The sequence below is a fragment of the Barbus barbus genome, assembly GCF_936440315.1.
Source record: "Barbus barbus genome assembly, chromosome: 27".
NCBI classification, from domain to species: Eukaryota; Metazoa; Chordata; class Actinopteri; order Cypriniformes; family Cyprinidae; genus Barbus; species Barbus barbus.
The window spans coordinates 24110722-24135501 of NC_136755.1; the positions used below are offsets into that span (position 1 = coordinate 24110722).

General features: G+C 35.7%; 1 protein-coding gene across 3 annotated transcripts in view; it reads right to left on the minus strand.

Annotated features, from left to right (window-relative positions):
* LOC306847663 (zinc finger protein 40-like) overlaps positions 1-24562 on the minus strand; it is a 58358-nt gene extending 33796 nt beyond the window's left edge. Inside the window, exons 1-2 of one of the 3 annotated variants that reach the window (XM_079381742.1) lie at positions 24450-24562; positions 20765-20926 (exon numbers count right to left, since the gene is read on the minus strand). In XM_079381742.1, the coding sequence (XP_079237868.1) occupies positions 20765-20804 (40 nt within the window). In that variant the 5' untranslated portion in view covers positions 20805-20926; positions 24450-24562. Of the gene's footprint in view, positions 1-1278; positions 2004-20764; positions 20927-24116 lie in introns of those variants that run through there. The other 2 variants (XM_079381743.1, XM_079381744.1) reach the window with 2 other exon arrangements.
* Positions 24563-24780: the final 218 nt, after the last annotated feature.

Here is a 24780-nt window from a genome sequence, read left to right on the forward strand (position 1 = left end):
ACAACATTTCGATATTATCAACAAAAATTGGCAAATATTTTGACATTTTAACATTCATATAATAGTACAATGCTTTTAGATTGTCAACACTGGCGGATTCAGGCGGTTTTCTGAGAACTGAATTAAGATTTATGCTTCATTGCAAAATTAAAATGTCAATATTTTGGACAACAAAATGGACGATAAAACATAGATATATGATTATAGGGCTGATTATTCGCTTGTTCACTGATGTCAATAACCACAACATTGACACACACAACATTTTGGTATTGTTGACATAAAATATTTGTAAATTAAATATTAGCATGTATATAATGTTACAATGCCTTAAGAAAATCAACACTGGCCAATTACCACAAAATCAGCCTATATTGTAAAATGTATACTGATTAAGGTTGCACTACAATATTGAGTTGCAACTTGCAATATTAAAATGTTACAGGTTGTTAACCAATTAATCAAACAATATTCTCAGATTACTAACATATTTGAGCCGAAATTAGTAATGACAAGACGTTGAAATGAAAATCTGGGATTTAAATAAATACTTTTGGTATATTATGATATTAAAATTACGATATTTAGAAGTAACAGGCTGTTATGAACAATATTTTGAGATTACTAACAAATTGGCCAATTATTTGTTATCCAGTCAAAACCAGTAACCATAAAATTATGTAATTAATAATCATATTTATATAACATTATCTTTTTAGATCATCAACATTAGCCAATAACCATATAATTAGGCTGAATTAAGAGATTATCGCATCTTGAAATTATCGTCATAAACTGATACTGATACTTAATATGTTGAGATTTATATTGAAATATAATCATACTGACTTTGCCCATTAACAGAACTGCTAATTTCTTTGTCTGTCAAAATCTGCAGACAGCCTCAATGACAACCATAATGAATTTTGAATATATATTGTATAAAATAAGCTCAAGGGCACGGTGTACATCTCACTTCCTAAGATTACATGGCATGTTATATGAAAAATGTGACTTATATACCAGTGTTGGGCAATGATATATTGTTAACCATAACTCTTAAGTATCACAACACACAAGTGCCTCTAAAGGCTATGTAAAATGACTAAAAGTACCAAAAAAACAAACATGTCCGGTCATAATCATGAGATGTTCTTGTCATCTGCTGCGGTAAACTATGCCCACACACATATAGAAATAGAGGACAGCGGTCCCACACCTGTGTACTAGATACTAACACACCGGAAAGAGTGCAAACACACACAAACTCACGCTTACCTGCACAGCTGTCTGTGAGTCTCTGGTTAACACCTGCTTGATCTGCATGTTATGGGTGGATGAGCTCTGTTCTCACACTCAGACACACACATGGACATAGAGTTAGTCATCATACACCTAGACGTACACACACTTACACACCTCAGGCACAGTTTAGTCAGAGCCCAGCGGTTCTCACGCTCAGAGCACACAAAAGCACATACACTTTCACAACCTATATCCTATAAACAAGCCCTCACACATTCACAAACACTCATAAGTCTAAAATGCTGACTGAAAGCTACAAATAAAAACAAAGGCTAGACTGTGAATAGCATCCTATCACACTGCCTGTCTGGTTTTTGCAAATCACAATACATTTCGTGCAGTACAGTATATCCACTGAATTTCCAGGTGTTCCAATTAACATTAACCAATTTTTACTCATGTGATCAGACATTTTCACACAACATTGTTTATTTATTAGATGATAACAGAAGGACTAAATTAAACATGCCAATAATGAGGTCATGTGATTTACAGTATGTTCAAAAAAAAATATTTGCACAATGCTTCATTCAAATTTGCAGTTTCAAAGGAAGCATTTATGCTCACCAAGGCTACATTTAATAAAAAAAATACAGTAAAAACAGGCATATTGTGGAATATTTTAAGATTTAGAGTAACTGGTTTCAATCTTAATATATTTTAAAATGTAATTTTTTCCTGTTGAATTTCCAGCATAATTACTCTAGTCTTCACTGTCACATGATCCTTCAGAAATCATTTGCTGCTCAAGAAAAAGTTCTTATTATCATCAGTTTTGAAAACAGCTGTGCTGCTTAATATTTGTAAACAAACAGTGAAACAGAATTCTTTCAGAATTCTCTATTTGAAAAAAAGTCACATTTTCAGTCACTTACAATCAATGCTGAATAAAAGTATTAATTTCTTTTTTTTTAAATTACCAACCCCAAATTTTTGAATGGCAGTATGTAAAAAGTGTACAACATGAATTGCACGGTACTCTAGTATTCCATTGCAAACACAGCCGAAATCTTTATTTCATTCTGTCAGTCGCTCACAGATCTGTCTGGGTGCCGCCCGTTTGTTCTCCCAACAGGAAATGTGTGGTTTCCAACTAATTTGTTTCTAATTTGTGGATCTATGAAAGGGAAAGAAGAGGGAAGACTCAGAGGAGATTCACAGGAATGCTCGAACCCCCCCCCATTTGCAGAATTCCCATGGCAACAGCTGCTGAAGGAACGGCCCCCGTTATGCAACAAGATGAGCTCTGCCAGAGGGCAAATGAGAGCACGCATGAACCACAACCATCTCCTGCTTCACATCAATCCACCTCTTCCCCATTCATCCCTCTCTGCCAATCATTTCCTTCGCCTGACTTTCATTTTTTTCATACATCCATTCATCCTAGCTCACACCCTCCCCCGTATGTTCACGGCAGAATGGTTTAACCCTTTCCTGCTCATAATATCTCCCCATTCATCTGGTTTTTGCATTCATATTTTCACGTGCCTCTTTAGCTCTCGTTCAGCAATCAATCTCGGTTCCTTCTGTGAGCGCGACTTATTCTCAAGCACGTCCTGACGGTCATTTCTCTGCAGAAATCAATACTGAGCATTATTATATTTCACAACCTCTTCAAAGCCTCTCAAATCATTTAGTTCACTCCCTTTATCATAATAAACCTGAAATATAATTATGATGTCATCACATACTCATCTTCGGGCTTTCAATGGATTTTTCTCTCTATTCTGGGTTAAAAGGAATATCAGAGTTCCTACGCCTTTTGAACACATTTTATGGATAATACAAAAATCTATAGATATAATCAAGTCTCGCCCTACAATCTTTTCCTCTGTATATCTGAAATAAGTTAATAAGTTGGGAATGACAATTTACATTGACTTTAATGCTGTTATTATTATTTAGTTGTTATTATCATCATGAAGAAACTAAAAGTAAAAATACACTTTAAGGTGAAATTATGCTGAAATAAAATATAAAATTGTTAAATGTGACTATAAGTCATAAAGGTATTAATATATTATAAACATTAACATCACGATTTTCTTTAAAGCTGCTTTAAAACAGCATATTGTGAAAAGTGCTACATAAATAAATTTGACTTGAATTTTGACTTAAATATTAGATGAAATACAAACTGGAAAAATAACCTGAAACACTAAAACGAATAACTAGAAATAAATAACTAAAACTGTAAAATAACTAAAGATAAATAAAACATAATAGTAATATTTAACTAATGAAAATGACAAAAGCACACAACAAAATTAAAATAAAGGCTAATAATATAAATAAATGTATAATAGTATATAAATAGCACTAAAACAACACTGCTCCAAAAAAGTGACTGTTTAACTGTCTTAATAATAAATGTATTTACTTATTTTAGTTTAGTAAATAAAACATAATAGTAATATTTAAAAGAACTATTGAAAATGACAAAAGCACACAACAAAATAAAAAAAGGCTAATTATATAAATATAAAAAAGCTAAAAGCTAATTCACAATGTAAAATAATCTATAATAGTATATAAAAAGCATTACTGTCTCAACAATAATAAATGCATATATATATTATAGAATATAACCATAGCTGGGTAGGTGGGAAAAAATTCTAAAACAATATTAACCAATAACATCAGTACCCACTTTTCATGATCCAATCAAATTCCAATGGGCAAAATGAAGCCCCGCCCTACGTTTTTCTCTGAACATTCCATTTCACTCAGATGCTAAATGCACTGTGATTGCGGTTTCATGTTCAAAGGTATTGTGGACATGCAGTTTACGTGTATGTCTGCCTATACAATCAATACTAACATCACCCCATAAACTACTGACCCTACAGTGAACAGCACGAGTTTCCCACAGCACCTCTGATCTGAAACATACCTCAAACGCACCATCAGTGGACTGACATCCATCGTCTCCTCTGACCGTTAGATTGGACAAGATCTGGCTGGCAGCTTCACTTCATCCACAAGGTGCTTCACTTTCATAATAATGTGCTGTATCTCATTTGCATGTAAAACACTTCACTTGTCTGAAAAGCACTTCACAAACGCAATGGTTCATTCAGCGCTTGCTCGTATGGTTATTGAACTCTAATTGTTCTGTGATTTCTCCTGCCTAAACCATCAGGTGGATCTAAAGTGATCGCACTGACCTGAAATCAGGTGTTAATGTGCTGCAAGAGATATTTTGGAATCAAACTGCAATATTACTACAATAACTAAGAACAATTTATGAAAGTTTGAATGGAAATATACATTGCTATTGACTAGCTTGTCATGTAAAATGCTAATTAATTCATTAATCATAAATAATATATTTTAACATCCAAAAATGCAATAGGTGTAAAAACTATTTTCACTCAGAAATTGCTAGAAAATGTCACTATTAATTAAAAAGGAATGGCAATTAACACTGAATTTGATGTGAAATATTGAAGTAGGAAAATACTGAAGGAGAGAAATTGTATTAAATAGTAAAAAATCTGTTTGTTTTTTTTACAGTGTAATTAGTTTTAAATGAAAACAATACAGGTCTATAGTATATTCATTAAAGGTGGAACTTTTAATATAATATAAAAGCTGTAGAGAGCTGGCTGTTTTTGAATCCGTTATTTTTTATATGATATTATGTGAGTTTTCTAAAATAATCTGAGCTGAGAATAACAAAATTCACTCAGCTTTGAAGGACAAGGACAAAGCCAAGGCTGAAAGCAGAGAAAGAGAGAGAGAGAGAGAGAGAGAGAGGTGTCCTGCTGGTGGACAGATTGTGGCGAGGGTCAAAACTCACTCTGGCTCTCTTCCACTGAGGGTGTGAATCAGTTTTAAAGGGGAACAGTCATATTTTACACACTTACACTTGTACAGACACACAAACATTTCCTTTAAGGGACAGACTGCAACATAAGTTCAAAGGGCAAGAGAAATGGTGTGACGGCAACACTTGTGACGAACAGAAGGTAATCTCTAAAACCGTTCCTGACCATCTTAGAGATTTTTCAAAATCCACTGGCAGATGGGAATGCACAATATCTATTTTAAAAGTGTCAAAATCAAGCAGGAATATTGCAAATTGAATTTTCAAAAGCTGGTCACTGATGTGAAATTCTCATTGGTTAATGAAAACATGACTGTTTAAAATGCACTGCAGCAAAATCTTACATTTTCTCAGTTTTTGGCCACATGATGGAGTGATTTCACCTGCATGTTTGAGACGCACCACAACTATTTTTTTACTTTTTTTATTTTACAATTATTAGATTATCTGCCTTATTACTACATTGCTACATTATGTATTTTTTTATTTTGACAGCATCTACCTTTCAAAAGCTTGGGGTTGTTAAGATTGTTTTAATGTATTTGAAAGAAGTGTCTTATGCTCACCATGGCTGCATTTATTTGATCAAATATAGGCCTACAGTATATTTCAGTAATATTTCAAAATTTAATTTATACCTTTGATAACAGAGTTGTGGATGTGGTAAGGAAGAAATTTTTTAATTATATTATTTATTTATTTTTGTGGAGACTGTGATATTTTATTCAGGATTCTTTGATAAATTGTTTGAGATAAAAAAAATATTTCCTAACATTAAATATGTCTGATCGATTTATTGGATCTTTGCTAAAATAAAATTGTTAAAAAAATTTTAGTTGACTGACAGTGTGTATTTAAATAAATGCACACAAAATTGCTAAAATTATTTACATCTCATTAGCTATCATTGCATTCATATACTGCATCAGCTGGGCTTAAAAACCTCCAAAATCATCTTCACCCAACTCTGTGATATCTGCCACAAACACTTGCTAGCATTGTTTTTAGTCTCATGATACAGAGTCTCTGTACTGTCTGTTATGATTGTGACCTCAGAAAAGACACGAGGGATTGGAGATGTGTGAATGGAGGAGAAAAGCTGCTGGAGAAGCCCAGATTCCCCGTCAGAACTGGAGGAATTTCCAGAACGGACCGGGTGAATCTGGCATTGTGCTGGGGAAATCTGCTTTTGTGCGCCTCTGAAAACACACACAAGAGAGAACACAGCGCAGGCAGCAGATTTTTTTTCTGGCTGTGAGATCTAAGTACACACACACATACATAAATAAATCCTTAAAGAAATAGTTCACCGAAAATATAAAAACCTCCCAAAAACACTATTGGCCAGCGAATAGACCTGAAATATAGCATGAATCTTTCATGGTGCTTTTATTTATTTTTTTTACTTTTGGAGCTCGATAGCATCAATCTATTAGTTGCTATGTCTGAATTCACTGCATTATTACATCCTTTTCTCTGTATTACAGCTTTTTTCCTTCCTTTCCTCTCTGTATGAAAGTCACTCGGATTACCGAACTCCCGCTGGATCCTTGGGCTCCCGTTCAGGGCTGCCTTTCTATACCCTAACTACCCTTTTTTCTATCTCTCAATCCTTTCTTCTCCTCTTTCGTCATCCTCCCATTCCCATTGGGGTCTCTCCCACAGATAATCAATCGTTCACCCAGTCAATCCTCCTTCCTTAAAAAAAAACAACAAAAAAAAAACAACTCTCTTTCTCTCCCCGCTTCCTCCCGCAGTCAGACGCAGGAACGGCACCTGCACACACAGACTCATGCTGCTCCTGTTGCCCTAGCAACAGCTAGATCGAGCTTCGCTTGTGTAAACCGTTAGGCTTTGCCAGTGTTGTCTCGCACTCACGCACGCACACACACACACACACACACAGGCAAGCCCCACACAACACCCTTATAAGGGTTTCTGGTGGTCTGCAGACAGGGTTTGATATCTTTAGAGAAATTCTGCTTTCAAACAAGGCCACATTAAAAAAAAAATGAAGTGCACAACTTTAGATGACGTCTTTGCTTTAAAGTCGAAATGGAATCAAAATTGTGCCTATTTGCTTTCTTTATGCAGGCTCTCCTAGACTTCTTGTGCACAATCCATCAATGCATGATACTCAAAATTTGCAATACATTATCAGCTTGAAAACTGACTTTCCATTTTGACTCATGTGACATGTCACCTGTTAGGAAATGCAACGCTTGATTAATGTTTACTCATTGTTTTAGGCTACTGTTGTAAGTAATGCAGCCTTTCTAAAACAGTTCAACCGTTAATCCCAGTAATTGAATGTCATTTAACATTAATGTAGTAAACGTTATGGCAATAAAAGCTAATAATGATAGATTTGAAAAAGAAGCGTTACCATCAGGATACGTGGAGATGGAAGGTCAAATTGACCTTAATGTTTATTGCATTATTTTAAAGTCAAGTGTGTTACCATGATGCTGTTTTGTATTTATGTGCATGACACTAAAATATTGCTAAAATATTTTTTATTGGTAAAGTGCCACAGCTGTCTTTTTTACTGTACATTTCAAAGGTTTATTTATTTTCTTTAGAAAGTGTACTAAAGCTACAATTCAAATAAATTCAAGTTAAATACAAATGTAAAATATAATAAAAATGACCAAAACTAGAAATTAAAATGCTTCAAAATTGATCAAAAGATAAGGAATATAGCCTAAATAAAACTAATATGAGACTGTTGAGTGCATCCCCACAGTGCACAGCAAACTCATATTCAGATCTGATTTTATTCTTTTATGAAACACACACTTTACATGATGAATCAATTTTGCCTTCATTTTTATTTTTCTTGTTGAACATTGTTTCACCTAGAAATAAAATCATATTATGAAAGCAAAATGGGTCACAAAGTTTATGACTATGCAGTCATAATAGGTAACGTTTATGCAGTTTTATGACTTTTAGAACAGAAGCCCTCAAGACTCAAGCACACCCAAAACCGCTGTTCAGCTTAAAAAGAACAAACGCTGCAGGGTTACACAAATAAAACCAGCAAGAATGTTCACTGGATCTGGGATACATTTCTGGGATTTACTTGTGGGATTTAATTAATCCGTGCCTTTCTACGAACTTGAAAGCTACATAGTAAATTTTAACAAGTTTGGCGTTTTTTCATTCACAAGCAGCGGTTTTTGTGACCGCAAGAAACAAAACACACTGGAATATTCTGTCCACTAATGTGACATAGTGTTTGAACTGCAATGCGTTTAAACAGAGACACAAAAAGAGCATTACAGCATGCTGACAGACACGGCGGCAATGAGCATGTGGTGCACTGACTGCGTGAAAACAGAGAGAAACAAAAACACACTGTCCACGCTATCTGTCATGCCAAACAGAGCCGTTTTAAACACAAAACCCGAAGGCCTAAACTCCTGTATACAGGCGTATGTGGGAGTATCCCCTGAAAATGTGCATGTAAATACACAATCTCTTCTAAACATTAAACCGACATGCAGCGCTCACACAGAAATACCTCTGTGAATCAGCTCTGAGGAGAAAATAAGGCAACACGCAAGCCTGAAGTGTGAGAACACACATACTCGCAACAACCTTTTCAGCTTATAGCAAGTGGGTGGCGTCGGTCCAGCATTAGTCACTTCGGTCCGATACACAGTCAGAGCTTGACAGACATTCAGAATGAAAGTCTGAATGGTGTTCAGGCTCGGTGAGGGGGTAGAATGAACAAAAAAAAAAAAAAATGCAAGAACGAACAATAGCCAAAAAAGACCTTGTGTGCAGTAAGAGGGAAGCAGTGAGCTGCAATTTTACTCTGGCTGTATTGTAAACCCTAAGAGGAAGCAATCTAAAAGCCTCACAGAAAAGGACAAACACTTAAGAGCGAGGGTAATTTTTACCATGGTAACCATAGTTTCCACCAAAACACTGATACTACAGTTACAGTTGCTACTGTAAAAGCCAAAATCGAAGACAAAGGAGGCTGATATAGAGTTACCGCAGTCTTTTTTGTTGTAGCTTTTAGCAAAAACTACTGTTACCATGGTACATTTTTTGGAAAGGTTTCTTTTATAACAGGAACAATTCAAAAACGGTGCAAATATATTTAGACACTACCTTGGCAACAGATTTCGCTTGTTACAAAAAAGCCATCACAAACTGAAACATGACACCTTGCTTTTGTAACAGATTTGAACCAGTTTGCCAGTCATTTATGTAGTCATGGATATAAAATACTTTTCAAATGACCAAACAAACATCACATAGCAGAAAGACAGCATCCCGATTAACACAATGTCCCGCTAAATAGTATGTAAGAATCAGAATTAGTGAATACAAATCATAGTCTCACTCATAAAGCAGAATGATTTTGTGTAAATTCATGTAAAATTATTAACCAACCTTTTTATGAACAGTTTACAAAATATGAACAATTCTTATGTAAACTGTTCAAAGATTTCCTATAAATTGTTCATAAAAAAACATTCTCACTACCGTTCAAAAAATTTGGGGTCAGTAAGATGTTTTTTTTTTTTTTTTAGGGACTAACAGAAATTAATGCTTTTATTCAGCAAGCAAGCATTAAATTTATCAAAAGTGATTTAAAATGTTACAAAACAATTATATTTTAAACAAATGCTGTTCTTCAGAACTTTCCATCCTTTAAAGAAGCCTGGGAAAAATTTTCTCAGTTTTCAGAAAAAAAAAATATTAAGCAGCATGACTGTTTTCAACACTGATAATAATAAGAAAAGTTTCGTAAACAGTAAATAAGTAAATCAGAATGATTTCTGAAGGACCGTGTGACACTGAAAACTAATGGCTACTGAAAAATCAGCATTTCATCACAGGAATAAATTACACTTTATAACATACTCAAATAGAAAACAGTTATTTTAAATTGTAAATAACATTACCGTTTTATTGTGTTTTTGATTAATATAAATACACCCTTAGTAAGCATAAGAGATTTCTTTCAAAAACATTAAAAACAATCTTGCTGACCCCAAACTTTTGGAACAGTAGTGTAAATTGTCACATAAAATGCATACCATCCACCCTAATTAGACAAGAATCAGGATTAATACATTACTGAGTTTGAATGTAATAATTGACAATGCACTAATACAAACTATTTACACACGAGTGATACTATGCCAAAGTATAATGTCCACATCAGCTGTGAAATACGTACTTTTAATGTGTAATTGGGTTTCTTTTTTCTTTTTCTTTTGCACTGCAAGAGTGCAACATCTCACTGATTAGAATGGAAACTATTTATTTTCGCACTACAGTAGACAAGTGTAACTCCTGCAAGGTTTCTGACCAATGAGCCTAAAGTAATGGCCTGCATTTCTCCCCGATGCCAGGAAAAGCCCATGATGAGCAAACAAAGAAACATGGTGTATAACTGCAAAACCAAAACGTGCTGGACCCAGTTTCTTTTCGGGCAGTAAAAATATACTTTTTAAAAGCTAAGCTGTTAAATTTATAGCTTAATTACTGGAAAGAGTCAGTGTTTCCGTGGATGGGGGAAAAAAGAATTATTCCTTGACAAAATAAAAAGCAGAATTATATCTTTTCCCCTCATTATACGTACACGTTCTGAAGCTGTTTTAAAAATCTTTGCTGACCAGAGCAAAACTGGTTTTGATAACACACACATGCACAATTCTTCCATATGTCACTATGAAAAACAGTCTCTCACACTCAGTTTTTGTTCTCTGACACACTCTTAAATTTCTCTGGAAGGTTTGCAGGGAGCCAAACAGACATGGCCAAACCTGTTGCTGCGCATCTGTTTTAGTTACTGTTGCTAAAACGGAGGGTGATCCCAGCCGCAGGGAACAAGGAGCGCGAGAAAGAGAGAGAGAACAGCATGGGTTTCACTTACTCAAACTGTACAGTAAAGTTCAGAAATACTGGTTTGCCCTCATCAGCATGACACAACAGGTAAAAATCTGAAGCCGTGTCAAAACTCACAGCATCTCTACTGAGATTATCTGAAACAGTTACCAGAGTGCATCTACAGTGGTGTGCAAAAGTGTTGGCCCCCTTCCTGATTTTTTTTTTTTTTTTTTTGCATGTTTGTCACACTTTAATGTTTCAGATCACCTGAATCCTATTGAGATGCTGTGGCATGACCTTAAAAAGGCGGCTCATGCTCGAAAACCCTCCAATGTGGCTGAATTACAACAATTCTGCCAAGATGAGTGGGCCAAAATTCCTCCACAGCGCTGTAACAGACTCATTGCAAGTTATCTCAAACGCTTGATTGCAGTTGTTGCTGCTAAGGATGGCCCAACCAGTTATTAGGTTTAGGGGGCAAGCACTTTTTCACACAGGGCCATGTGGGTTTGGATTTTGTTTTCCCTTCATAATAAAAAACTTCATTCAAAAACTGCATGTTGTGTTTACTTGTGTTATCTTTGATTAATATTTAAATTTGTTTGATGATCTGAAACATTAAAGTGTGACATGCAAAAAAATTTTTTATTTAATTTACATCTTCACAAAACTCATGAATCTCTCATGTAATGGTTTCATTCATAAAATCACATTTAACCCTAAAATTAACATAGTACAGTAATAAAAATCGTTAAATAAATATTTAAATGCATAATATTGTGTATACTTACAATGTATACATATAGTTGCTTTTTTGAAATTTAAGTACTTTTTAAAGAAGTACTAAAAAAATATTAATTTACATTTCGTCATTTAGCAGACGCTTTTATCCAAAGCGACTTACAAATTAGAAGCAATCAAAACCAACAAAAGAGCAACAACATGCAAGTGTTATGACAATAGGTTTTTTTTTTATAAAACGAGTAGATAGAATATAGAAGCCTAATGTTTTTTTTATTAGAAACAAGATATAATAGAAAAAAGAAAGCTAGTGTTAGTTTTTCAAGAAAAGCTAGCAGTTAGAGAATAAATATGCAATTAATAGAGGGTCAAATGTGTGTGTTTTTTTATATATATATATATATATATATATATATATATATATATATATATATATATATATAAAAAAGAAAACAGATAGATAAAATAGAATTAGAATAGAGATTGCTAGAGTTATAGGGTCAAATACAGATGGAAGAGATGTGTTTTTAGCCGTTTCATGCTGTAACTGTAGGACAAATATAATATGTTCCCTATGAACTTTATATGTGAATATTATGTAGACCAATTGTTTAAATAAAATTGATGCTTTAAAAGTAGAGTAATCATAGCAGGTTTCATTCATTAGCAGGGCCGTGCAGAAACCTTTGGAGGGGCAGGTGCTCAAAGTATAAAAGGGGCACATGGAACACAGATTTTAATAGGGCTGTGCTCCTTGCTGATATGTGTATCCAAATGGATGCTTCTGTATTGATACAGCAGCAAATGCCATGACGCAGGTTTGAAAAAGAAACAGAACAGAAAAGACCATTTTAAATTGAAATGTTAAAGACATTTTTTGCACCTCTTAATTACTCTGGAATGATATTATTATTATTGTTGTTGTTGTTGAGTTTACAGGGTATGGTGGTTTTGTTGTTGTAAACACTACTGTTGTTGTTGTAGAAAAAAATATTTAAAATTAAATTCTATTCTAATCCTGTTCTGAATTTATTCCTTTTTTGAATAATGATTATAAAAACAGGATTGATAAGTATAATTCGGAGGAGGAGAAAATCAGTATAAGCCTGTTTTACCAGTGTTGTGATAATTATTTTTAAGGCACTCTACGTTTTTTAAATAAATACTGTAATAATAATAGTTCAACGTATGAATAGTTTTTAGTCAGATAACATAAAAAAGACAAGGCACCTTGACGCGCTTTAAACTTTTCCCAATTAAACAGCAAGAAGGAAAGAAAACAAGCCCCTTTGTTTTTATTGCTGTGTGCAGAACTACGTTAGCTGCATTTTTTATATTAAAATGAATTTTAATAAAATGTAAATTCGTCCCCCGCACTTTATTCGAGCTCGAGCGGGTGTTTTCACATAGAGGTTTCTAGATTTAAATCTAGATTTAAATTAAGAGACATGAACTGATGTTTTATTTATATCCAATATGAGGAATTATGAATATCAGGAGAGCTGAACACTCTTGTGCAGTGCATGTTTCATTCCAAGAGGGCGCTCTCGCGTAGAAACTTTTGACGTGCAGGAAATCCCTAATATGGACAAACTCCCGCGGCTATTGCTGTAGCTGAGCTGAATAAAAAGCAGAAACGTTTTTACTGATGAAACGGGAAGACAATAAACACACGGTTGCGAAAATATATGGTTTATGTGTCAAGTTATATTCAGGTAACAAATAAATAAACTATATGAAAAATGCAGTACTGATTGACATATCAGTTAGTATAGAAACTATAAAATATATTTCCTGAATTATTCTGTGATAAAAATGGGAAAAGGGTGTTCGTAGCCTTTATAAACCAATCATATAATTGTCATTAGAAAAACATTGAATAAAAATATTGTAGCCCCTTGCTGCAGCTAACCGTGCTTCCACAGGCTACACACAGCAATATAAACAACAGATGTGCATGATCTCTTCACGCCGTTCTCGTAACATAATAATAATTCAATAATATAATTTTAAAAGCACACCGCTCCGCTGAGAACTCCACTTACGGCAGCCGCGGAGGTTATTGAAGGCATCCTAAAGGTATCTGAACGTGAGGGATAGAGATCGTCAGGTGAAAGGTCATCATGTGGATAATTTAATTTTACGGCTAAACTATTATTAATTAATTTTACTAACAGTTAGATTGGGCAGGCAATCACAAAAGGGTGTTTAATTGCAAATAAATTAAAAATAAATAAATTGCCTTGACAAAAGGGCACTTTGGGCATCAAGGGAAAAAGGGGCAAGTGCTCAAGCACCCACTGCACCCCCCTCTGCACGTGCCTGTTCATTAGTCTGTCCGTTTAAACGTCTGTGTTTAGCTTCAAATGGCGTTTTTGAAGACAGTATTCTATAAAAATGATTTGCATTCCGATTCTGACATCCAAAGGCACAACAATACATTTGATCTCTTATTCCGTGGGTTTTTCTCGTTTCACTCCACTTGTTACCGTGTGTTTCTGCCATCACAATGCGTGCACAGCTGCGAGTGGCGTAACTGTTCCGTCTACACAAAATTGGTCTATAGAAAAAGAATAGAGCAAGCTAGTGTTAGAGGCCTTTTTTTGGTTTTGTTAATTGTATAATAAATAAAAAGAAAACAAATAGATAGAATAAAAAAACATTAGAAAAGCTAGTATTAGGTTTTTTTTAGAATATATATATATATATATATATATATATATATATATATATATATATATATATATATATATATATATATATATATATATATATATATATATATAGATTCATATGGAAAAAAAATTCTGCCACAAAATAAAGACATTGCAAAGGTAATTGCAACTTCTTATCTCATAATTCTTTTTTTCCACTTACAATTCCAAGGTTATTTCACAATTATTAATTTTCCTTGCAACTGAGAGTTCTAAAAAAAGTTTTTTAAAAGTCAGAAATGTGAGATAAACAGTCGCAGCTACCTTTTATTTTATACAATTTATTTATACAAACAAAAAGTATGGTTAGCTAAACAACTAAAAACAAAAAGGAGAAAGCAGAAGAAACAAAGGGAAAACCCATGTTCTGTCATCTGATAAATGTTGGTGTGAACACATCTATAGGAATGTTCTGCTTTGATTTCGATATCACTTTTTGTTCGGAAATATTCACTTTCTTTGTTTGAGATCAGGCCTTCAAACATGACATGAAAAACATGACCCTTATTCTCATGAAATAACTGACATATTTATATATCACTGTGAAAGGACAGTCTAACTATGCTGATTTCACATCAGCTGCCACTGCAGCTTTATGTTGGGGGAAGTCGTGGCCTAATGGTTAGAGAGTCGGACTCGTAATCGAAAGGTTGCGGGTTCGAGTCCCCGGCCGGCAGGGATTGTAGGTGGGGGGAGTGAATGTCCAGCGCTCTCTCCACCCTCAATACCACGACTGAGGTGCCCTTGAGCAAGGCACCGAACCCCCAACTGCTCCCTGGGCGCTGCAGCATGGCTGCCCACTGCTCCGGGTGTGTGTTCACGGTGTGTGTGTGTGTGTGTGTGCATTTGTTCACTACTCACTGCTGTGTGTGTGCACTTGGATGGGTTAAACGCAGAGCACCAATTTCGAGTATGGGTCACCATACTTGACAATACGTCACAACTTTTTTTTTTTTTTTTTTTTTTAATGTTTGAAATGCTATAAAAAGAACAGAGATGCCAGAACCATTCAACTTTAGACAGAAACAACTCCGGGATATTCATGGGGTCTATCTCTGGGATTAGACAGACTAGAATTCAGGCCCTACATTGAGTTCAAGACCCCTTCTTAACCCCAAGCCTGACCTCTTGACCTCTGATGCTTAGGGGAAGACAGAAGGATCAGACGGCTACAGCACTGAAACAAATGTGTGCCCTGGGGTAACGCATGAGAAAAACAACACTCAGCATTCAGACTGCCTCTCTATCGCTTCATCTCCTCATCTAAACCGAAATGTACAACTAATGTGAATTACAGGATAAATATTCATCATACTGAGGCTCATTCAACAGGTCACAATATGAGTATTTATGTTTTTGACCTTTTGAAATAAAACAGTTCATTGTACTCTTAAACTTTCAGAACTTAAAATTTACTCCCAAATTCAAACTGCAAATCAGCGCTCAAAGTTTGAGGTCAGTAAGATTTTTTAACACTTCTTTTCAGTAAGGATGCACTGAACTGATTATTTTTTTATACAAAATATTTCCATTTCAAATAAAAACTGATCTTTTGATATTTCAATTAAGCAACAACTGTTTACAACATTGATCACAATAAATGTTTCTGGAGGAAATCAATATATTAGAATGAAAATTCAGCTCAGCAGGAATAAATTACATTTTAAAATATTTTTAAACAGAATGCAGTTATTTTAAATTATAAAATATTTTTACAATATTACTGTTTTTACTGTACGTTTTTTATCACATCAATGCAGCCTTGGTGATCCGTGCATAAGCATTAACGTTCTCTAAATGTTGTAAAGTCAAGTGAATAACAGTATTCACAGCATCAACAGTCCCTCGTCTCTCCTTATAAGCAAACTGGAAAGGATCCAACAATAAATTTAAATAGCTTTTCAGACACAACATATTTCTCCAAACATTTCATAACCACGAATGTTATAGCAACTGGCCTAAAATCCTTATTATCGGAAGTTCCAGATTTTTTGGGAACAGGTGTTACAATGGACTTTTTCCATAACAGTGGGACCATATGGTTGTCAAATGGTTGCTGAAAAATCGGGCACCATGCCGGGGTTAACTCCTCTGCACACATCCGCAAAAGATGCGGTGAAATACCATCCGGCCCAGTTGATTTCTTAGTACAAACTTAGGCTTCACAAATAATCTGGCTTCCGTACCACATTCAATAGTTTGTAAAATCACTTCACATTCACTGACAGGATCATTATTATCGAACCGTACAAAAAACTCATTCAGCTCATTTGCTTTCTTAAAATCATCAGTTGTTACAAAGCCTTGTTTTTGTTTACAAAGCAATTGTAATTCCTAAAGGAGGTTAGTCTCATCCTGCGCCAACAGAGAAGTCAGACTGAATTGAGACAGAAACAGTGGCATCTGCCACAAAAACGATTTAAAGTGACAACTCTGAATCTGTAGACCCATCCATCATGGCCGTGAGTAGCCCAATGCACGTGACACGCGAGATTATCAGCGCCGGTCCGGGTTACACAATCACACACCGCGCACGCCTGGACTCCACAGAGGTCAGCAAACTAACCCGAGAGTCGAACAGGTTTGCCAGGTCACACAGTCAAGATGGGCATTCTGGGAAAAACATTTACCCCTGAAGCTTCAAAGGGACGTTCCAGATTAGGACAGCAGTGTCTGTCTCGTACGACAACTAAGCGTGTGCTGCACTAAAAAGGGCTTTTCCATTTCAGCGTTCTGCGGTCATCTACCACCAACACATGCTGAAACAGTCTGCAAGCCGCACCACCTGCACGTGGGCGAAGTGTGTTAAACCGAGAGCAGGTTGATTCAATGTCTCAGACAGAGAGCATGTTTTAATGGGCGCTTTAGAAATGGGAAGTAAAGGAAGGCCTGCAGGAGAAACTTCCTGTATTGGCATGCCGCAATTATCCCACCTACAGTCACTGTGCCAACAATACCACGAAATCTAAAATGTTATGGGGACAGTTAAAGGCAACATTCAACATACTCCCACATTTCTAAAGCGCGTACTTTATGGTCTGTATTCTGCAGAAAAGCAAAACATGTTTAAAGGAAGCAGACACCAGGACGTGACTAATTTACATTGTTTTGGTAACCACAGTTTTGTTTTTTCCTAGACAATCCCAACAACATGAATGAAGATAAAAGAATGCACGAACCAAGAAGGGTTACATTTGCACACATACAAATTGGACTTCTACGAACTGTTAAAAAAAGCATTAAAAAAAAAAGGATGGTAAACAGTAAGGACAGTAAATTCATAATATTCAGCAGACTTGTATTTCAAACAAATGTGCTTTATTCCACTAAAATATCATGTTTTCAGCATTATTAATAATAGGATATCAGTAAATTAGAATGATTTGTGAAGGACCAGGTGGCACTGAAGACTGGAGTAATGATGCTAGAAATTCAGCTTTGCATGAGGATTTTTTTTTTTAAATATAGAAAACAGTCATTTTAAATTGCAATTGCAATAAAAAATGATTTTACTGTATTTATGACCCCAACATTTTAAACAGTATATGTATATAACGTCATGCATTCAGTCATGCTAAATTAACAATAAACTGACTTTGGAATTTCATGACTTCAAGACTTTCCACCAGAAATGCTTTTTCCAGCTTTTCAACACCTTGTGCTCCTTTCACGGTACGTTTACTAGCGGAAAACTCACTACCGTTCGGATTTTTCAAGAGCTCTGACCCTTCCATTATTTTTAACCAAACATTCATAAAAAGGAACAACATTCTAACAAAAAGAAGGCTGCTTTTAACCTTTTTAAATTCACTTTTTAAAGCAATCATTCACCCAAGAATGAAAACTTAGTATCTTATCTTTGGCTCCAACACTGTCCCTCAATAATTTATAATTTTGTAAATAAAAAACAGGTGACTTTAGGCTCGACAACGACGTAATGTGAGTGGCAGCATGAGCGCCTGTGTGCTTGGAGACCAGCTGTTTCAGAAAAGTAAACATACTGAGTCCAGTGGGGGGGAAGAGGTTCCTTACTTCCTGCCTGTTTACCCACAAACTGCGTCACTGAAGCATTGCTGCTCTGCTCTGAAGTCACGAGATGCACAAGCACGAAATTAAACACAGACTGACATGTTGGCTGAGTCTGCACCTAGCAATGATTTCAACACGCTACCTATCAGTAAACACAGCCTGGAAGCACGGCAACCTCAAAGAACAATGAAAGCTCTATGCTTTTAAGCTTTGACTGTCTGACTCGATTATAACACGCTTTAGAATGGGTGTGTTCTGCTGATAGACAGAGGTCACCTCTGTATCCATGACACCAATAACACAGCTGCCCAACACAAAGGAGGGAATCCTCTAGTTCCTTGTTCTGGTATTTTTCTTTCTCTTTCATACTTCATGTTCTTTCAAAACACTGCTGCACAGCCGTTTTCATTCGCACACCCAATGCCACACTATTCAATACTATTATTGAGTTCAAAAATAAACTATATTTTGAAATGGAGCTTTTATTGCATTTCAACATTCTAATTGCACTTGGATTCTATACAAAATATTGAGTTTCGATATCATAAACGACAAGGAACTTCGCTTTTGAACATGAAATGGCATGAATTCTGGCTAGACTTTGAGGTGGGTGCTTTCTTGGTAAAAAGGAAATGTCTGGGATTCCACAGAAACGCCATGCATGGAAGCACAATTTCAGCTTGTACCAACATGCTTGGTGCATTTCCTTGCCGTCATCACAGAAACATTTAAAGCAACCTTGGCTTTGAGAAATACGTAACTAAATCTTATTTGTTCTGGAGAAGATGAAAGTTAATGTCTCCTGTCTCCAAAACTGCTTGGTACCTTGTTATTAACTGTAAAAAAAATTATAATAATTTACAGAAAAAAAAAGCTAAAGTAAAAACTTGTTAACTAGATAAATTCACTGTAATAAAACAGATTATTTGAGTCAATTTAACAATAAAATACTACTTCAGTTTTCATAATTTCATGTTTAATTCAATATTACATTCATTAGCAATTTCTGTGTGAAATTTGCTTATATTATTCCATGTTTTTCAGTGTGTAAGCTGCCTTAACAAATAAAATAAAATAAAATAAGAGTCAAATGTATGGTTTTTGCAAGTAAAACTATGAATTATTGAATAATTTACAGTGAAAGGCAGTAAAAGTCCATTCCCAGATGTTTCTGTGTATATAAAAAAAAAATCTCATTTTTGTTATCAGTAATTACATTAGGGTGTTTCATGTTACATTTTATGTTATTTAGGTAATGTTTTCCTGCTTTAGTTTCAGGTGTGTTTCCCTGATGGTTCTCGTTGTGTGTATGACCCTGGGCACTATTTAAAATTTGCTTGTCATTTAGGAGTTTAAAAATCAATCATTTTTACAAGACCAAAGTGTTACTAATAAAATCTAGAGCTTTAAATGTTAATATGTAATGACACCTTCATAACCTTCTAAAATCATAAACTTGCTTTTAATCAAGAAACAATCATCATGGTGATTTCTGTGGTCTTTATTACAAAAGCAAAAAAAGGACATTTGTGTTGTTGGTTTTTTTGGTCCCTCTCTTCACTTAATAATACTAATATTGGGAAAAGTCACAGCCGTCTCTGGTGGATGCTGTTCAGTAATCAAACTAAATTATTCATGTTGTTTGGCCAAGCTCAAAGCAATAACTATCCAAACACTCCAAAATCTAGGTTGCTACACACGAGTATATTTTTAATTCTATGAAAATGACATGAATTAAAATACACAGATGCTGTCTATATGCTAGTGTACTCTTAAACATTGACTACAAGTCACAGTAAGCAGATAGCTCTCTCCCGGAATGTGTCAATAAATATTGATCTACAAAAACAATTTATAGAAAAAGGACGTCCCTCCCTGAAACACTACCTGCCAGCAACTACTTCCTGTTTTAAGAGGAAATACATCAACACAGAAAAAGAAAACTGTGCCAGCCAATCGTCAAAATAGGATTATTAGAGAGAAACACATAGAACTGAAACCATACAGTTTCCACTCACACAAGTCTCCTAATGACTAACTCATTTGTGGTAAATAAATGTGTCATTAAGCACAGAACAAAAATAGCCCAAGCCACGTAAATAAATCTACTAGTTTGACTGGAAAACCTACGCTTTTCTATTAACTAGCCAAATATTTCCCTTCTATAAAGAAACTTCACAGACATTTTAACCGCATAGAGACCTCCTGACACCTGTGAAAGTAAAAGGCACGACCCAACAAAAACAACCTAAGCAAACAGAAATCTGGTCAAACGGAAGACAACACTTACCTTTCAGGTTTTTAGGGTTGTTTTGCTTTGTACGTGGCATTTTCAGGGTTTTTCCGCCGGCTCAGTGACACATCGTACGGAAAAATGCTGGATAGAATGCGGCCAGTCACAGGGAGGAAAGACGATCTCCTATTCCGCACAGGAAAGACACCCTCTGCACATCTGGGACAGATGAGAGACAAGTAAACTGAAGCAAAAACCAAACAGGCCACAAACACATACTCTTGCTGCTGGAAGCAACCCTAGCATGGCTTCCTCTTTCTCTATCTCCAGCGTGTGACAGATTACTAGTGTTGTCAGTAAGAACTGATGTTTTAGTTGGACTGACACAGATATAGAAGTGTGAGCAGTAATCAGATTTCTGATATTAATGGTCTGTTGCCGTCGATGCATTGACTAACACACACCTGCTTCTATCTGACTTCAAACACAGAGAAATGACACTGTCATCTCTGCCGTGCTGCAAACTCTCTGGTGAATTTTAAAAGTGCTATTCGGGTCTCCATCGCAAGCTAAATTTCACAGTAATTTCATTATTAGACATATTTCTAAATATTAAAAACACTGTCAGGACAATTTACAGCCATTAAACATATATAGCCAAACTGCACAATAAAAAGCGCGCACAAAATTTTTTGAAATCACTATGAAAAATAAATGAATTTGCTAAATAGAAGATACAATGATTTTTAATATTTAAAAAATATTCATTTAAATAGAAAACAAATACCTCCAAAACATTAAAAAACAAATTTAGAATTAATTGGGATTTTAAAAATGCACCCAATCACCATAAAAAAAGCATTAAAGCATTAAAAACCATAAATGTAATGAAAAAAAAACAGAGGACATCAACTTATTAACTTATCAACTGATATATATATATATATATCTCAACTACATTAAAAATAGAAAATGTGCATTATCCATAGACTGTATCAGTGCTGATAAATAGCCAGTTGATCAGCCTGGTTCATATATATACTCTACAATAATGTTGACAGGTTGTTTGAAAACCACCAGTCTTCAAAACATTTTAAAACTGCAGCTCTCAAAATGGCATAGGCATTGTTTTGGCTCTGCAGGAATAGATGCAAATACGCCCCACATTCTACACAAGATCTTCTTTGTTTCAATGTTTAGGAGGTTTTTGTTTCTATATGTTCCTCAGCTCCATTGTAGCATGAAGCAAACATCTGACATGCCTCACCCATGCATTCCCGCATGCATCCCGTCACAGCGTGTGCCAGATTCCACACGAATGTTCCGTCTCACCACATTACATAACGCATACTACGAGTGTGTATGATTTCCCTCTGTGTGCAGCTCTACGGCAATGACATCACCTCTCCGAGGATTTGAGCATACACACACACTCACACACACAGCGCATGCACCAGGTTTCACACACACATACACACACACACACACAGATGTTGGTTTTTGTGGTTTATGGGGACTCTCCATAGGCGTAATGGTTTTTATACTGAACAAACTGTGTGTGCTATTGCCCTACACCAACCCTACACCTAAACTTAGCCCTCACAGGAGACTTTGTGCATTTTTAGATTTTCAAAAAAACACCATTTAGTATGTTTTTTAAGCCTTTTGAATTACGGGGACATAGGCAGTGTCCTCATAAACCACCTTCATATTGTAATACCTCTGTCATACCCATGTCATTATACAAATTTGTGTCCTCATAAACCACATAAACATGCACGCACACACACATCTAGAATAGTGTTTTTCACTCCTGGTCCAAGAAGCCCTCCTGCACTGCATATTTTGGATTATTTGACGCATCTATTTCAGGACACGGAGTTAGGTGCGTTTGATTAGAGAGACAGTTTTTTTTTTCCAGGACCAGGATTGAGAGATACTGTAATAGGACAGTGCGTGTTAAAATAAAATTCCCCCCTATAAATTGATGCATAATGTGTCTGTCGAGTTTTTTCTTTTTCTTTAATCAACAAACACTTACATAAGAATATATATTGTTAAAGTGTAAACATGTACCTTTGGTCTTGTAACTTATTTGAACCTTTCTGTAATGTGACGAGTGTAATTTAAAAGTAGAAATGTAACATGTAGTACCTGAATTATAATAAGTATAAAACAATCAACAAAATTATGTTTATGTATGTTACACTGCATATCTACTTTTCAAAAGTATTTAATCTCAACTACCCATAGCGGAATTGGAAAAATACATTTATGCACACACATTAATACAATGTTACTGCAAAATTTGAATATGACACTGCAAAACTGAAATGTAACAATGTTACTGCAGAATGGAAATATTTTGCAATTTCAGAATTGGAATGCTACAACAGAATTTGAACATGACCCTACAGGACTGAAAGGTTACAATGTTATTGCAGAATTTCAATATTGTGTTAATTAAGAATTTGAATGTTACAGCAGAATTTGAATATTTTGTTATTTCAGAGCTAAAATGTTACAGTGTTACTGTAGAATTTGAATATGACTTCATTTCAGAGTTGGAATGTTACAATGTCAGTAAAGAATGAATATTGAAATTCTTCACTAACATTGTAACATTCATTATTTCAAAATTGAAATTGTACAATGTTACTGAATAATTTAAATATTTTGTCGTTTGGAAATGTTACTGCAGAAATAGAATATGACATTATTGCAGACTTGGAATGTTACAGCATAATTTTAATATTGCTTACTTCAGAGTTAGAATGTTTCAATATTACTGCAGAATGTCAATACTGTGTTACTTATGAATCAATGTAACTGGACTAGCAACGCCAAGGTCAGGGGGTTTGATTCCCAAAGAACACACATACTAATAAAATTTGCTATGCATCTGCTAAATGCATGAATACAAAATGTTAAAATAATCTATCAATCGAGCAATTAGGAAACACCTAGAAACCAGTCTTAACAGAGCCAACAGAAACTGCAGCACATGGGACACATACATAGCCTACTTGGCATGCATGCAATGGCAAAAAAGATGGCACTTAAACAAGGGTTGCTCCTGTTAGGCAAACCGTGCCAGTGACAAACTGACATGCTCACAGCCTATAAGACCCGCATGCGATGAGTCACCATGTGTCCAAGCCTGACACAAAACCACCACGCTTTCAAGCCACAGTCAGTGCCAAATCCAGGTGCGCACTGGATGAATGGCGCATTACTGCCTTTAAGAAACACATGAAGAGGGCGGAGCCGGGGAAAACCCCTCTGCAACAGGACATGAACAAGAAACACTTCCCTAATTCGACAACAAAATGCCCTTTAAACCAGCCGAAGACGTGCAAAGCGCATTCATTTGCATCCCATGGTCAAGGGAAGGTGTTTTGGCGCTTACCTGCGGTCGCGGTCGGTGCTTCGGAGACTCTCTCCAGCAGCGTTGCGGGCTTGATAAACATTTACACCCCGCGTATTAGGATTCTGGAGACGTGCGCTCTCGGCGAGATACAAAACACGGGCCGGCTCGGTACAGACCGACCGACACCAGGCAAAATCAGAGTAAAACTCACACAAACATGCTCACAAGTCTAAACAACCCATAAAATCTTTTTGGAAACATTGTGTTCCAAAACAACAGCTCTTGGAGGTGCGTTTACGCACCGTATGCATTCGCTACGCACTGGCCAAACGCATATTAAGTCGTGTGTATTTCTTAACTTTCGGTACTTACAGGTGCAGTCTGAACTGTTGTCAAGGGTTTCAACGGTCAGAGGTCTGTTTTTTCCCCTCTCTCGCTCTATCTTCTCTCACTTTCTATTGCAGGAAATCGACAGGCCCACTGACGTCAACGGGGGTCCCGTCTCCGCCTCCTAAGCGGAGCAAACGCGCTCAGGGAGTTCCTGACGGCCGGTGGAGCATATGAATAAAACGCGTTAAGCACCATCTGAGTGACTAATATTGTAAACTTTCCTCGGAAAAATAGTATGAATACGTAATTGATGCGCTTTACCGAGCGACATTAGCAAAAGCGCATTTTACGAGTCATTTGTAAAGCGTCGCTT